Source organism: Danio aesculapii, chromosome 8 (assembly GCF_903798145.1).
Source record: "Danio aesculapii chromosome 8, fDanAes4.1, whole genome shotgun sequence".
In the NCBI taxonomy this organism is placed as follows: Eukaryota; Metazoa; Chordata; class Actinopteri; order Cypriniformes; family Danionidae; genus Danio; species Danio aesculapii.
Window position 1 is genome coordinate 28622122 of NC_079442.1, and position 15038 is coordinate 28637159.

The window sequence follows — 15038 nt, forward strand, 5'->3', positions numbered from 1 at the left end:
CACTATGTTCGTGTCTGTACACATGAAATGCTGGAAATACCCATATAGGAAATACCCTATTTTCAGTATATTACCTCATTAACACTGTGCCTAAATTTATTTTGAAACATCCTCACAAACCATTGGTGTCAACAGTTTATTATAAATATATAATGAACATTATTTTGTACATTCATACTTTAAAAAAAAAAAAAAGATGCTTCGCCTTATATGCCGTTTGCATGATTCAGTTACATTAGAAATTAATTTCCATTATGTATTAGAACTATATGTACAGGTGAGCCAAACAAAACAATCCACAATAAAATAAAATGAAATTCTTTTTTATTAAAAAAAGCCTCCATCCTTTTTGAACACACACACACACAATCATTTTGGCAGATTTAATGTAAACATTTGTAAATATAAACTAATAAGGCACACATTTTAAAAACACAATACAAGGGGAAAAGTAAACTGAGATGATATTTTATAAGGCAAACTATTAGGCCTGTCACAATAATCAATATATCGACTTATCATACAACACATGGACATGACCTTAATCATTTTTGGTGAAACAATATATATCGGCCATACATAAAAAACTATTCTAGCAGCATTTCAGCTGATTGTGCAACCTCTCTCTCTCTCTATTAGAGGTGTCAGTATGGTTTAAAAAGTGTTTACTATAAATTTCTTTAGTATATTTTCATGTGGGTGCCTGACAACTGAAAATAGATCTGGTAGCAGATATCGCAGCCTCTGTTACTTTTTACCTTGCACTTTTTTGTTAACATTTATTATTATTTATTTTTTAGGATGTACATTTTCACATTCTGATTCCAAAGCTTAATTATTAAACTGTTAAAATGACTAAAATCAAATTAAATATTCATAAGAATATAATATTATGTGTTCTTTGGAAGAGCGTACTTGCATTGTGATGATATTATATTGTCATTCTGGCATTATATAATGAAAAGCATAAAATGGCCCTAAAATGACAATAATATTGTTTATGGTGATATATTTTGGTGCAATATACTGCACAACAAAAAAATAGATATTGTGACAGACCCAAAAACTACAATTAACTAAACACAACAGCAATGAGTATTGTGCAACCATAACTGTTATAAAAAGATGTATCATATCAACAGCCATTTCAAGTTAAACATTCAATTTAAAATATAATTCAGCAAACAAGAGTCAAAAAACATGCCATGTAACAAGTTGACATGGAATCTGAAACATGACAGTAATACAATACTGTAATGATGTTAACATCTTACAAAAAGATTTGGCTTGCCCTTGTACCGTCTGTAAATATGCAGCTTTGCTTTAGTGTGTAATATCCAAATATCTGATGGTAATGAAAATATTCTCGGCCAAGACCTTTGGTACGTTTGTGACATCACATCAGGTAGATGCAAAACTTCAGTGTACCCGGTGTAATGTAGCACACCACTTAAATACTGCAACAACACCTGCCTGATGAATGTGGATGTGAGCTGCTGCTTCATTATTGCTGTCCTGCTCCTTCCTGCTGATTGGCTGTCCTGTGTAACGGCGTTTCCTTGTAAAGGAACCAGCAGTTTCCTCCCCACAGGATGAGATTGAGGAATCCAAAGATCTAAACAGATTTATATTCATGATGTGGATTATTATTAACTTTACTTGATTCATTTCAAATTCATTTGATCATTTAAAAAACAAAACCAAGTGTTGGAGCCATACATTGTATAATGGCATTTGGCCACTAGGTGACAGTATGGTACCATATGGCTACATGGCTTCACTGCACTGAGGAGGAGGAGGAGGAAGAGCGTTGGTAGGAGGGACAGATATTCGCAATTTGCATACTATCTATCATAAATGGTATTAGAAAATAGAATTAGTATGTCGCAAACAATAGTGTGTTAAAAAGAGTATGCCAAAGGTTCTTGGATGTTTTACTATTTCCTGTAAAAATTTGAAGTGCAGAAGCGTCCATACTACAGCGACGCGGGGGTGCAGTAGGTAGTGCTGTCGCCTCACAGCAAGAAGGTCGCTGGTTCGAGTCTCGGCTGAGTCAGTTGGCGTTTTTGTGTGGAGTTTGCATGTTCTCCCCGCATTCGTGTGGGTTTCCTTCGGGTGCCCCGCTTTCCCCCACAGTCCAAAGACACGCGGTACGGGTGAATTGGGTAAGCTAAAATGTCCGTAGTGTATGAGTGTGAATGAGTGTGTATGGATGTTTCCCAGAGATGGGTTGCAGCTGGAAGGGCATCCGCTGTGTAACAAAAAATATGCTTGATAAGTTGGTGGTTCATTCCGCTGTGGCGACCCTGGATTAATAAATTCGGGACTAAGCCGAAAAGAAAATGAATAAAGCGTCCATACTCTAACCGCTATTATTGCCCACAAAACATTGCGCATTGGACGTGAATTTGATTAGAACTACAAACTCGGATAAAAAAGTGTAAATAAACTACAAACATGGCGGATGCACGAGACCAACCCTCAAGTAGAGAGGATTCGGTAAAGTTGTTTGAATGACAATTAATTAACATCTAGCCAACTGGAACATATTTAAATAGCATTTTCTGTGTTATATTTCATCTGCAACAACAGCCTGACATGTTTGGTCGTTAACTTCTCAATGCATAATCATCCAAAGACCTGAGGAGATTTCTCTGCATGAAATACTCGTAAATGACAGATTAACACACAGCTGAATCTCCAATAAGTAGAGCCAGACAGAATCTGTGGACATTTTTTGCTATTTCTGTGCAGAATTTTGTAAAAAATCGGTGGATTAATGTAGAATGATTTTGGGAGTAACTTAACTAAAAATTTAATATATGAAATATTTTACCTTTTTGACTTTTATTTAATGTTTACAATGAAAATCCAATTAGATCCACTTATTTGGTAAACAAAGCAAGTCTCTCATGTAATATATTTACTAAAAGACAGAAAATATTACTTTACAAACTGTACTGTAAATAAATCATATGAACATTTTCATATTAGTCAATTATATTACTGAAATTAATTTAAAAACTGAATAAAAATAAATGTACACACATTTACAGAAGTCAATAAATAGACTCCACCATGGGCAAACAATCAGCAGGTTTTGTGCGTGCAGATTCTGTGTAGGCCTAAGGTATGTAATTAAATATGAATGAAATGTGGTGATGTGTGGATGATTGACAGGGCACATAACTAAGCAACATTACGATCTGTTAAAAAGGAAGTAGTATGTCCCAACTGGCATACTCTTCTGTTACACACTCAAAAGTACATACTTTTAGGGCGTAGTATAAGCATGAAAATTGGGACACAGCTAAAATTTTTGACTTTACGTACTAAAGAGTAGCGTGCAACAAAGATGACTGAATTCTGTTGTTTTGGAGAACAAATAAAGACATTTTATTTATATCTATTTTTCCTACGAACTCTTAACTGTTACGCATACGAAACTTGCTCATTCTACCAACGAGAGAAGATACAACGAGATACAAAGTTAAAGGGATAGTTCCCTCAGAAACTGAAAATTCTGTTTCATTTTTCTGTTAAACAAAGAAGTTATTTTGAAAAAGCGGTAAACATTTACTCTCTTAGTACGTCTTTTTCCTACAATGAGTGTCAATAGTTTCTAACATTCTTCGAAATATCTTCTATTGTGTTCAATAGGAAAAAATAAAACTTATAAATGTTTGGAACCACTTGAGAGTAAGTAAATGTACATTTGCGGGTGAACTATTCCTTTAAGACAATACAAAACAGGCGAATAGGGTAAGAACTATTTAGAATTGCAAACTTTTATTTGTATTATTGTAAGTTTTCCTAAATGTAATGTTTAAATATGCAATATGCTCTAATTCATATACATTTAATCCACAAAGATCTAAACACGAGGTGAAGATTTAAAATCCTTACTTTATTCTCTGCCAGAAAAACTATTTGTTGTGAAATGTTGTATGAAATAATGTAAATTACGTAATGCAATGATGTAATTACGTATCCTTCAGTAAATACTTTTCGAATAACTGTGAAGCTTGGTGAATGAAGTGCTGATGAAGTGGAGATTTATTAAGGGAAATTAATTTTTGATAAAACAACCTCATGTATTGTATCAAATTATATATTGCAATTGACATTTACAGATCCAAATTGATCAAAAAAGTGATCACTTAGAAGTGTCATTTGGATCTTTTCTTTCTATTAGACTGGAAAATCTGTTTTTGCCTGCAATTTCTTGCCCTAAAATGAATCAGTATAATGGCCACGTAACCTTCTTCAGAACATAAATACCGAAGAAGATAATAGAAACATCTGGCAAAATAGGATAAATCAAATCAATCAGTCAATTTAATCCTCTGTGCATGTCATAAGCAGTGGTGGAAAGAGTACTGAAAAATCATACTTAAGTAAATGTACCATTACTTGACTAAAAATCTAGTGCAAGTAGAGTAAAAGTATCTGTTGTAAATATTACTCAAAGTATGAGTAAAATGTAGCCCTTTCAAAAGTATTTAAGAGTAGTGAGTAGTGAGTATTACACTGGAAAATGTTGATGCATTTACATGTAATTTGTGGATGTGTGTAAACGTAACAGTTTGTAGTGCATTTAGTTATTGCCTAGCAGACATACAACATCATAAGATATTAATATAATATAGGTTGGGATGTCAAGTGACCAAAATTCAATGTCTAGCCAGCGTCTGAGGACAATGTTATTTTATACTTCCACACAACGTCAAGCTGTAACATCATTAGACATGATAGTTGGTTTATTTTAGGTTGGTCGTTGGACATTGACGTCGTCGGCCTGATGTTGGGTTCTGACGTCAACCCGATTTTTATTTCCAAACAAAATGCTATGTCCCCACGAAGTTGAGGTACAACGTCAATCTGACGTCATATTGACGTCTTGTGTTTGCAGGGTGTTTAAGGTCATTTCGGTTATCATACAGTAAACATCCGTCATCTTCTCATCAGTGACATGCATTTAAACAGTCTATGGGTCAGTGTTTGTGATGATTTTGGACTTCTTCTTGGACACTTTTAATGCTTCCAAACCGTTTGCTGCAATTATAAATCGATTTTAAGTTATTTGTTTTCTATGTCGGATATGATTGGACAGGAATCACAGGACTGATTTTTGTAATTCACATAGACAAGAAAAAATAAAGTAGTGACTGCAAGTTAAAGGAAAGTAGTGGAGTAAAAGTACCGATACTGTACCGATAAAAATGTGCTCAAGGGAAAGTAAAAATGCACAATTTTAAAACTACTTAGTAAATTACATTTTCTGAGAGAAACTACTCAATTACAGTAATTCGAGTATTTGTAATTTGTTACTTCACACCACTGGTCACGAGTTCGGTATATTGCTGCATTATAATCTTCTTACCACTGAGGAATTGAGGCGGCCCATCAACGGCGTGTGTCCTGCAGTGCACTTGTTCGATTCTTGCCTACACACTTCATTTAAGGACACGAGTGAATTTGGACTGGTTGCCCATTTCACATCATTGAGGCCTTTTCCCCAGGCAGATGAACAAACCAGCCAGATGAATGTGAAGACCGCAGTTACCAGTAGATCCTAAAAAAATGTATACCATTAAATAAAGAGATATACAGCTGAAGTCAGAATTATTAGCCCCCCTTTGAATTTGTTTTCTTTTTTAAATATTTTCCAAATGATGTTTAACAAAGCAAGGACATTTTCACAGTATGTCTGATAATATTTTTTCTTCTGGAGAAAGTCTTATTTGTTATATTTCAGCTAGAATAAAAGCAGTTTTTAATTTTTTTAAAACCATTTTAGGATCAAAATTATTAGCCCCTTTAAGCTATTTTTTTTCTGATAGTCTGCAGAACAAACCATCATTATACAATAACTTGCCTAATTACCTTAACCTGCCTAGTTAAACTAATTAACCAAGTTAAGCCTTTAAATGTCACTTTAAGCTGTATAGAAGTGTCTTGAAAAATATCTAGTCAAATATTATTTACTGTCATCATGGCAAAGATAAAATAAATCAGTTATTAAAAATGAGTTATTAAAACTATTATGTTTAGAAACGTGATGAAAAAAATCTTCTCTCCGTTAAACAGAAATTGGGGAAGGCTAATAATAATAATTCAGGAAGGCTAATATTTCTGACTTCAACTGTATGTTCAGATAGATACATATTTTATTTATTCATGGTCTAATGTTTTATATTAAGAACTGGCATGTGCTTATATTAACCTCAGGGCACTTCAAGCTTTAACAGACTTTAACAGTTGCAGCTGTTGTCAGAAAAACCCAGCCCTCTGTTTCCTCATTTACACACCAGTGAAACTCTTCACACTCCCACACAGTTCAAAAACAGATCACAAATGTTCATCCTGCAAGCCAGTAATGCTGAAATCCAGCAAAATACTGAAAAGGCTAATGTTATAAAAAGCCAGGAAGACATCAGTATCAATTAACTTATAAACTTAATACAGTATTTATTTACTTATTAAGTGGTTGAATTAATAATTTTTTTCTCTTCAAATCATGAATATCTAATGGTTTTTGAAAAGATACATTTACATTTTCTAATGTTTTTTTAGAATCCATATAAAAACCTGTATTTTTCAGACAAAAGTTGAAGTTAATTATTAGCCCTTTCTTATTTAAAGAGCCCATATTATGGGTTTTTGAAAATGCCCTTCCATGTAGTGTGTACCACAGCTCTAAGTGAAGTGAAATATCCAGCTAAGGCTTAAATCTGTAAGTGTACAGTGTTTAAAACTATTGATTCATCTATAAAAGAGTCGACTCATAGTGCTTCAAACGAGTCGCCTTGATAACGAGTCATTAGGTGTTTCGCGATGACGCAGCCACGAAACACAAGCCTCGCCAGTAGTTACGCGCGCAAACCAGGGAGATTTGAAACCTGCGGCCCCGCCCACTAACACAGAAAAAACACTAGACACACACACATAGACGCCGCCGGTCCAATGAAGTCACGCTGTGCTCAGATGGATAATATTGACAGTCTCTACCCAAAGATGAGTTGTTAACCTGGTACAGTACACGCGGTTACTCTTTATATTCTCTTATCACATGTAAGCCACGTTAAAAACGCGACGCGTGCCGCTTTGTTTACGGATTTAACGTTAAAGGCTTTTGTGAGCTCGCGTTCCACTGCCGTTTGTCGTTGCTATGGCGATCGATCATAAGCTAGGAGACAGGACACTCGTGTCACTTTCCCTAGTTCTTCTGAGGAGCGTTGTGTGTATGTGTGTGTGTGTGTGAGAGAGAGAGAGAGAGAGAGAGAGAGAGAGAGAGAGAGAGAGAGAGAGACTCGCGTCGCTTTCCCTAGTTCTTCTGAGGAGCGTTGTGTGTGTGTGTGTGTGTGAGAGAGAGAGAGAGAGGGAGAGGGAGAGAGAGAGACTCGCGTCGATCTCCCCAGTTCTTCTGAGGAGGGTTGTGTGTGTGTGTGAAAAAAGCCTTACACTATGAAGTGCGTGTGCACTGTGACTACTTTTATATAGTTGATTACCAGCTGGGCATTTCACTCTGTCTCGTGCTGAAGGCTGTCACTGTCGACCAATCGCAGCAGGCTGTCATTGGTCCAATCAGCGCAGATTAGCTTCGCGCTGAGGAGGGGGTTGGGAACAAATGAATCGCTGAACGATTCATATGGGAGTCGTTGGGATAATTAGGTAAAAATAAATGCAGGTTATAAGACCATCAAAGTGTTTTATGACCTTGCATGCATATTAGACTGTTGTTGGAGACCCTTACAACCTAAATATGACCCTATTTCATGTATAATATGGGCTCTTTAAATATTTCCCAGGTGGCTTATTCCGTTGTGGTGACCCCTGATTAAAAAGGGGTCTAAGCTGAAAAAAAAGATGAATGAATGAATGAATGAATAAATGAATGAATGAATGAATAAATGAATGAATATTTCCTAAATTACATTTAAGAGAGCAAGGAAATTTTCACAGTATGTCTAACAATATTTTTTCTTCTGGAGAAAGTCTTTTTTGATTTCAGCTAGGATAAAAGCAGTTTTTAATTTTCTAAATAAGTATTAGAAATATATAGTCTACACGTGTGGAAAATCGTTTTTGGCCTCCAAACATCACAAATACAAAACCCAAACACAAAGCTTCGTACACCACAAATTACTAACACACAAAGCCATCAAAAGCCATTACAAGGTCAAAATTATTTGCCCCTTTAAGCTTTTTTTTCGATTGTCTAGAACAAACCATCTTTATATAAGCATTTAAATTGATTATTGATTATACAAAGATTTTAACTCGTTATTGAATTACCCTAATCTGCCTAGTTAACCTAATTAACCTAGTTAAGCCATCAAATTGCCCTTTAAGCTGAATACTAGTATCCTGAAAAGTATCTTTACTAGTATCTAGTAAAATATTATTTACTGTCATTATGGCAAATATAAAAGAAACCAGTTATTAGAAATTGTATTATTGCATATTGTATTATATATTTCATTTTTTCTGAATCCATTTAAAGACTTATCTTTTAGATTTTTATACTAATGTCTACTTTCTCCCATATCTCACACACTTTTGGGATGAATACGTTTACATAGTGCCAAACCATAAAACACTGATCTTTTGGCTGAAAGCTTTGCAAATGTAAAATTAATAAATATGTTTTAAAAAATTGTATAATAACATTATAGTTTTGGTGTTGGTTATGTGTAAAATTACATTTCAAAAATTTTCTTAACCTTTAACAAAGGTATAAACCAGTAAAGGGCGGCACGGTGGCTCAGTTATTAGCACTGTTGCCTCATAGCAAGAGGGTTGTTGGTTCGAGCCCTGGCTGGGTCAGTTGGCATTTCTGTGTGGAGTTTGCATGTTCTTCCAGTGTGGCGACACCAGATTAATAAAGGGCCTAAGCCGAAGAAAAATTAATGAATGAATAAACAAGTGAAAACACAGTAACATTTAAAAAAAATCAAATTCACTCATTACTGATGAGTTTCTGATTGATACAATCTGGCTGTAGTTTACAAATATTAGGTTATGACTGTTTCATGAAACAATGATCATTCGGGTTTAAACCGAACTAAAATGTGAAAACAGTACACCTATTTAAAAAGCATTACGAGCATTAAAATGATGAAAGAACAAAGAGAAGGTTAGTTACAACTCTTAAAATAGCTACAGTGTGAACTTGAATCTAAACACTCACAATGTAAGGACCGCGAGGAGATTGACGGTAGAGGTGCTGGTAACCCAGGTACAACACAAGAGTAGCTGTGCTGTACAGGAAAGCCAGAACTCCAACAGCAACAAAGAACTCAGCTGATGATGAATGGTCTCCGGTCAGCTGTCTGGTTCGAAAGGTTGTTGAATTGGCTTCGCAGGTTGGGACTTTGTAACTCTGCGTATTGAGCCTTTTAAACAAAGGAAATGAAGGAAATTTTGAGAAGGCAGAAACGAATGAATATAAATAATGTAAAATTAACATAAATATTGTATTATTTATATTATATAAACAATATCATTAAAATTAGAATTAAAAATCTGAAAAACTTTCATTGTAATATGTATAATTCAGAATCACTTGCTTTTAGTGACACTGGTGGCCATTATGTGAACTGCAGCCTGCAATTTATTGCCCATGTTCACACTTAGTGTGATTCAAAGCCCTGATTCATTCACAGGAAAATTCATTTTCATTGTTTCATTGAAAGTAAAACGAATCCACTTTTGGGTAGCCCATTACAAGTAATGCAAGTAAACTTTTAAAAATTAAGTAGTACTATTTGAGTTACTTTTTAAATTGTAATGCAAGTTACTTTTTATTTAAATTAATTAGCTTTTAAAACAATAAATTGCTGAATTAAAAATGACGTTGTCACGTTTAATCCCGCACACAATGAGAGAATGAGCTCCTAACGGGTACAGATAGAAACAAAGACGGCAGGTTATAGCCTTACGTTTCTGAGATGGAAGTATTCTTGTTATTTTGAACTTATTGAAGAAAAGGAAAAAGTAATTGTCTCAATGGACAGTGATTTTACTTCACTAATATAACATAAAGTATAAAAGTAGCAAACACGTTGCCTTAAACTTAACCTGTACATATGGTTTAAATCTATAGAGTCGTTGGGTCATGGTACTTTTGCCATTATTTGAAGATTGTGTAATGTGTATGCATTTGTTTCAAGTGTTTGAGAGAAGCCCATAAACATTGCATCCTTTTGATTGTCCTGGTAAAAATATCAAGAGTACTTTACATAAAACTCTGTCTACTCATGACCTATAAAGTCATTCAAGATCTTGCTTTTTTAATTACATTGCAGGCTGTCCACAGTAAAAACATATCATTTTGTAAATTCTTACTATAGACTCTTTGATGAGGTTTACCTAAAAGGGTAACTGAAGGATGCATTTATTTCTTGGGTGACACTGCTGCCCTTGCACACAATGTTGAAACTAGTAGAGCCAGAATAACCCCCAGTTGTGGCAAAAGCAAAAATGGCAAATATCTGAAAAACAGTGAAAGTGAAAGGTTGGAATGAATTCAGTGAAGGAATGCTGTATAAATAGAAAGCAAATAAAGCATGCATTACGGCTGTGCCGGTGAACACAACAACAGCACCACTGCAGTAGTAGAGCACCACCCCAGTGGCAAGATATGTGTGTAATATCTTTTTAAAGATATTTTATGACCATCATTTGCTCAGGAATATTGGTAAAAATATGAAGACATAATGATTCTTCCTGCACTGAAAAAAAATGACTTATAGCAATAGTAATGATAAAACCTGTAAACGGGCTAAGTTTTTATTACAGTAATACAGGTGCGATAGCCTGTGTGTTTGAGCCTGTTTTCCAAAATTAGCTTCTTAACACCAGTCGCATGTTTAAATAACAAATTTTTGTGATCAGATGTGGTTTCATATGAATGAAGAAATCATATTAACATTACTGTATAGTCAATATAGTGATAAAAGACTAGGAAAATTAGTGTTACATTATAAATGTACTTTATCCTTATAATATACCCAGGATGACTTGAAGAACACAAATAATCCATATACAGTCACATACGTTTGATTAATTTATCCATCTTTATCATTTTTATTATCTTTGATGTCCTGCAGTGATCGCTGATGTCTTTTTTTTCAGCAATGTATCTGTGTAGATTGTGTGTAACGGCGCCCCCCTAGTGTCTAGTATGAATGAAACAGAAATAACATTTCAAAGGATGCTTGAGGTTTCAAACTCTGCCTGCACACTGTCCTGTTTATGTCTAACTTGCTGCAGCATATCTGCTTATTTTTTGTTTGTATTTTGTTTGATTTTATTGCTTAAAAAATGGTGAACAGTAAAATTGTGAAGGATCAATGTTTTCAGATGCCCGATGATTTTTAAAAAGGATGAGTTACATTTTACAGGTTAAATTAATTTCAGGAGACGCAGGGCAGAAATGAGACATGCACTGATAGCCCTGCACAAAAGTCATCAAAGTCGTTTGAAGAAGGGAAGGTTATGTTACTTAATTCAAGATAATGAGGCCAATAATTTTTCCAAACTAATGAAGTGCACAGCTACATTGTTTATAAACAAACACTACATATATATATATATATAGTTGAAGTCAGAATTATTAGCTCCCCTACAATAAATATTTGCCAAATTATGTTTAACAGAGCAAGGACATTTTCACAGTATTTCTGATAATATATTTTCTTCAGCTAGAATAAAAGCAGTTTTAATTTTTTATGAACTATTTTAAGATCAAAATTATCAGCCCCTTTAAGCTTTTTTTTTCCAGACTGTATACAGAACAAACCATCGTTATACAACAACTTGCCTAATTACCCTAACCTGCCTAGTTAACTTAATTAAACTAGTTAAGCCTTTAATTGTCACTTTAAGATGTATAGAAGTATCTTAAAAAATAGCTAGTAAAATATTATTTACTGTCATCATGGCAAAGATAAAATAAATCAGTTATTAAAAATGAGTTACTAAAACTATTATGTTTAGAAATGTGTTGAAAAAAATCTCTCTGTTAAACAGAAATTGGGGGAAAAATATACAGGAGGGCTAACAATTCAGACTTCAACTGTGTGTATATATATATATATATATATATATATATATATATATATATATATATATATATATATATATATATATATATATATATATACTTTTTTATTTATTTATTTATGTATATATAGTTGTGAGTAAGAATAGTAAATTTTGGTTTCATGCTGACTTTAATATTGGACAGTTTTTATCCTAAGTATGTGCAAAATTAATCCAGATTAGCTTGTTTTCCTCCAAAATGAATATCTGAACATCAGAGTGTGTAGAAGACACATAAAAGTGCTGTCATGTGATCATGTGTTCGAAGGCAATTATGGCTGATGTTTGTTGTATGAATATTTCTACAAACCCATTTTAATAATGCATTTACACCTTATATTTTTCATACATAAAATGGATTCCTGTTTTATGTGAATGTTGGCGTTTCCATGAAAAAAAAAAATTGCTATATCTCAAAATGGTTATGAAAACGGGAATGGAGGAAGACCCCTCCTCCCGCCAAACACTGCAATGCCTGAGGTGGTGGAGGCCCTTACCACCAAAATAGTTCAAGTTTGCCACCGTCACAGCCATAGCATGCATACATTACATGGTATTAAGCAGGTTATATAAAAATACAACTAACTATATAGAAGTGGGTATTTTTTATTCTAAAAGTATCTAAATGACCATCAAAGGCCTTATTGCTTTCTGCTTCCTTTTATTTGATGCCATTCATTTTAGAGAGGAAATTGTGGGTTTCAAATAACCCCAGAGGCGGCATTATGGTGATTATATTTGATGCTTAACCTCTAAATAAGGAACATGATGTTGGCATTATGAGCATTATGTATTATATTACGTCATTATACTGTTATTACGTGTTAATAAGAAGTCAATGAATGAACTTCAATTCAAACATATGAAAAACAGTACTGAAAGGAATTTTCAACGTACAGTAGTTTATGGAAACTTTATCTTGACGCTATTTATTTTCAAGAAAAAACTACACACACTTTAAACTTTGATTCAAGCCAAAAATTGAACACCATTAACAACAATAATAATGCCTGATCACTATCTTTTTTAATAACGTGTAGTGGTGTATCTTTAGGACAGAGAATAGCTCAAAAATGCTATTAATTGAACAGCACGTACCCATTCCAGTACACGTATAAATCCCAGTGGTTCTTTCAAAGGGCTCAGGTCCAGTTGAAATCCGTTCATTGTGTTCTGCAAATAAAGCATTAACAAACCGTTACAACTGTAGAAAACGCGGAAACACCAGAGCAATGAACACCCGGAAATATGTCAAATGCAGCTCAATTTATATCGGATTTCTTTTCTTCTTTCCTCACAAGTTTAATCAAGCCTGTTGAAAATTGAGCATTTAGCTTGACCGAAATCAAGAATGTAAAGCAGAAAGCGAGCCGTGTTATGTTGTATTACAGTAAAATAAGTCAAATTCAGAAAGCTTACCTTGTGTGGTCGCCAGACAAATACCAAAAAACTTTCAAAGTTCCTCTCCCTTTTCTTGTTTCAGCTTTAGACATGGTTTTGAGCACGTGATTGGTGACGTGATTCGTCCGGGGCTCAGACAAACCGAGGCATAGTCGAGCTCATGATGAAGTTCTGGATGGATGGTAGCTAAATGATTATATTTAACCTTAAAGAAAAGATTTGGATCAGACTTTGATACAGATTGCTCCTTTTGTCAGAATAACGCTGAAACTCTTCCTTACTTTTTTGGTCATGCAACTATGTGTCCCAATTTTTGCAAGTGGTTAATTTATTTATTAGAATTTAATAGAATTTTTCTGTGACTCCAAAAGTAATTATAATTGTTTTTATATACAAATTTTAATGTCTGCTTTATGATAAACCTTATTCTTTTTTGATGCAGAGTTTTTATTCATAAATGTAAATTTTCAAAGGTAAGCCAATATGTATAGCATTTATATAAGAGATTAAAGTTACTTATATTATACATATTCCAGATTCACTTAACCAGAAACCACTTAAAACATATACAATTTGCATGACCTTTAATATAATGTATGATCTATTAACTTTCTAAATCGCTGTAATCTTCTTATTTTGCCCTTCACTCTCAATTCCTTTATCTAATATAAAGCTATCCTCTGATCAGATAACCTATTGACATTTTTGTTTTTGTTTGATTTCTGTTGTTTTTTTCTATTGTTTCTCTTTTTTTCATTCTTTATTGACACCAATGTAAATAATCCAATGATTATTATTGTAAATGGTGTGTAACAAATGTATCTTTCTGTTATACAATAAATTTTAAAAATTATAAATAAAAAAAAAACTATATATTAAACCTGGATAATGGACAACTTGAAATTAGATGAGACATTTTAAAATGCTCAAATTATGATTATATTATTCACACAATGACAGTAAATTATTCATAAATCATTTATTTTAAAGATTTTACTTTCTAAAATGTATACAGTGTGTCATGGTCAATTATTATAGAACATTGATGATATAAATTACCTTTTACATCTTGTGTTTTGAATTAGGAAGCATTTTTTTTAATTGAAAAGAATGCATGTTTTGTCGAAGGTAATCTAAAAATTTATGTTAAATCAGAATCAATGAATACAAAATAACATTATTATTATATTCATTATTATTAAATTAGGCTATAAATATTACATTTATATTTAGTCATTTAGCAGACGCTTTTATCCAAAGCGACTTACAAATGAGGACAAGGAAGCAATTTACACAACGATAAGAGCAGCAGTGAATAAGTGCTATAGGCAAGTTTCAGGTGTCTAAGAAGCAAAGCATTAGTAATTTAAGTTTTTTTTTTATGTATTTTATACAAATTTTCAATTAGATGTAATATACAATGTAAAATATTTTAAGTAACTACGACAAAAAAAAATATTTGCTTTCGTTTTTTCTCGTGTACTCAACATTTTTTATTTTATTGATTTTTTCACCTTTAATTGACAGTA

General features: G+C 33.3%; 1 protein-coding gene across 2 annotated transcripts; it reads right to left on the reverse strand.

Moving 5' to 3' along the window:
• Positions 1 to 786: 786 nt before the first annotated feature.
• sypl2b (synaptophysin-like 2b) lies at positions 787 to 13622 on the reverse strand. 2 transcript variants are annotated; one of them, XM_056463604.1, is made up of 6 exons: positions 13528 to 13622; positions 13207 to 13281; positions 10375 to 10496; positions 9194 to 9398; positions 5384 to 5575; positions 787 to 1615 (listed from the first exon to the last, which is right to left on the reverse strand). In XM_056463604.1, the coding sequence occupies exons 2-6, from the start codon at positions 13273 to 13275 to the stop codon at positions 1505 to 1507; spliced, it is 699 nt and encodes a 232-aa protein (XP_056319579.1). In that variant the 5' UTR covers positions 13276 to 13281; positions 13528 to 13622; the 3' UTR covers positions 787 to 1504. The 2 variants fall into 2 exon arrangements, with proteins under 2 accessions (XP_056319579.1, XP_056319576.1); XM_056463601.1 differs by lacking the exon at positions 13528 to 13622 and having other exon boundaries at positions 13207 to 13296.
• Between the last annotated feature and the right edge of the window lie 1416 nt (positions 13623 to 15038).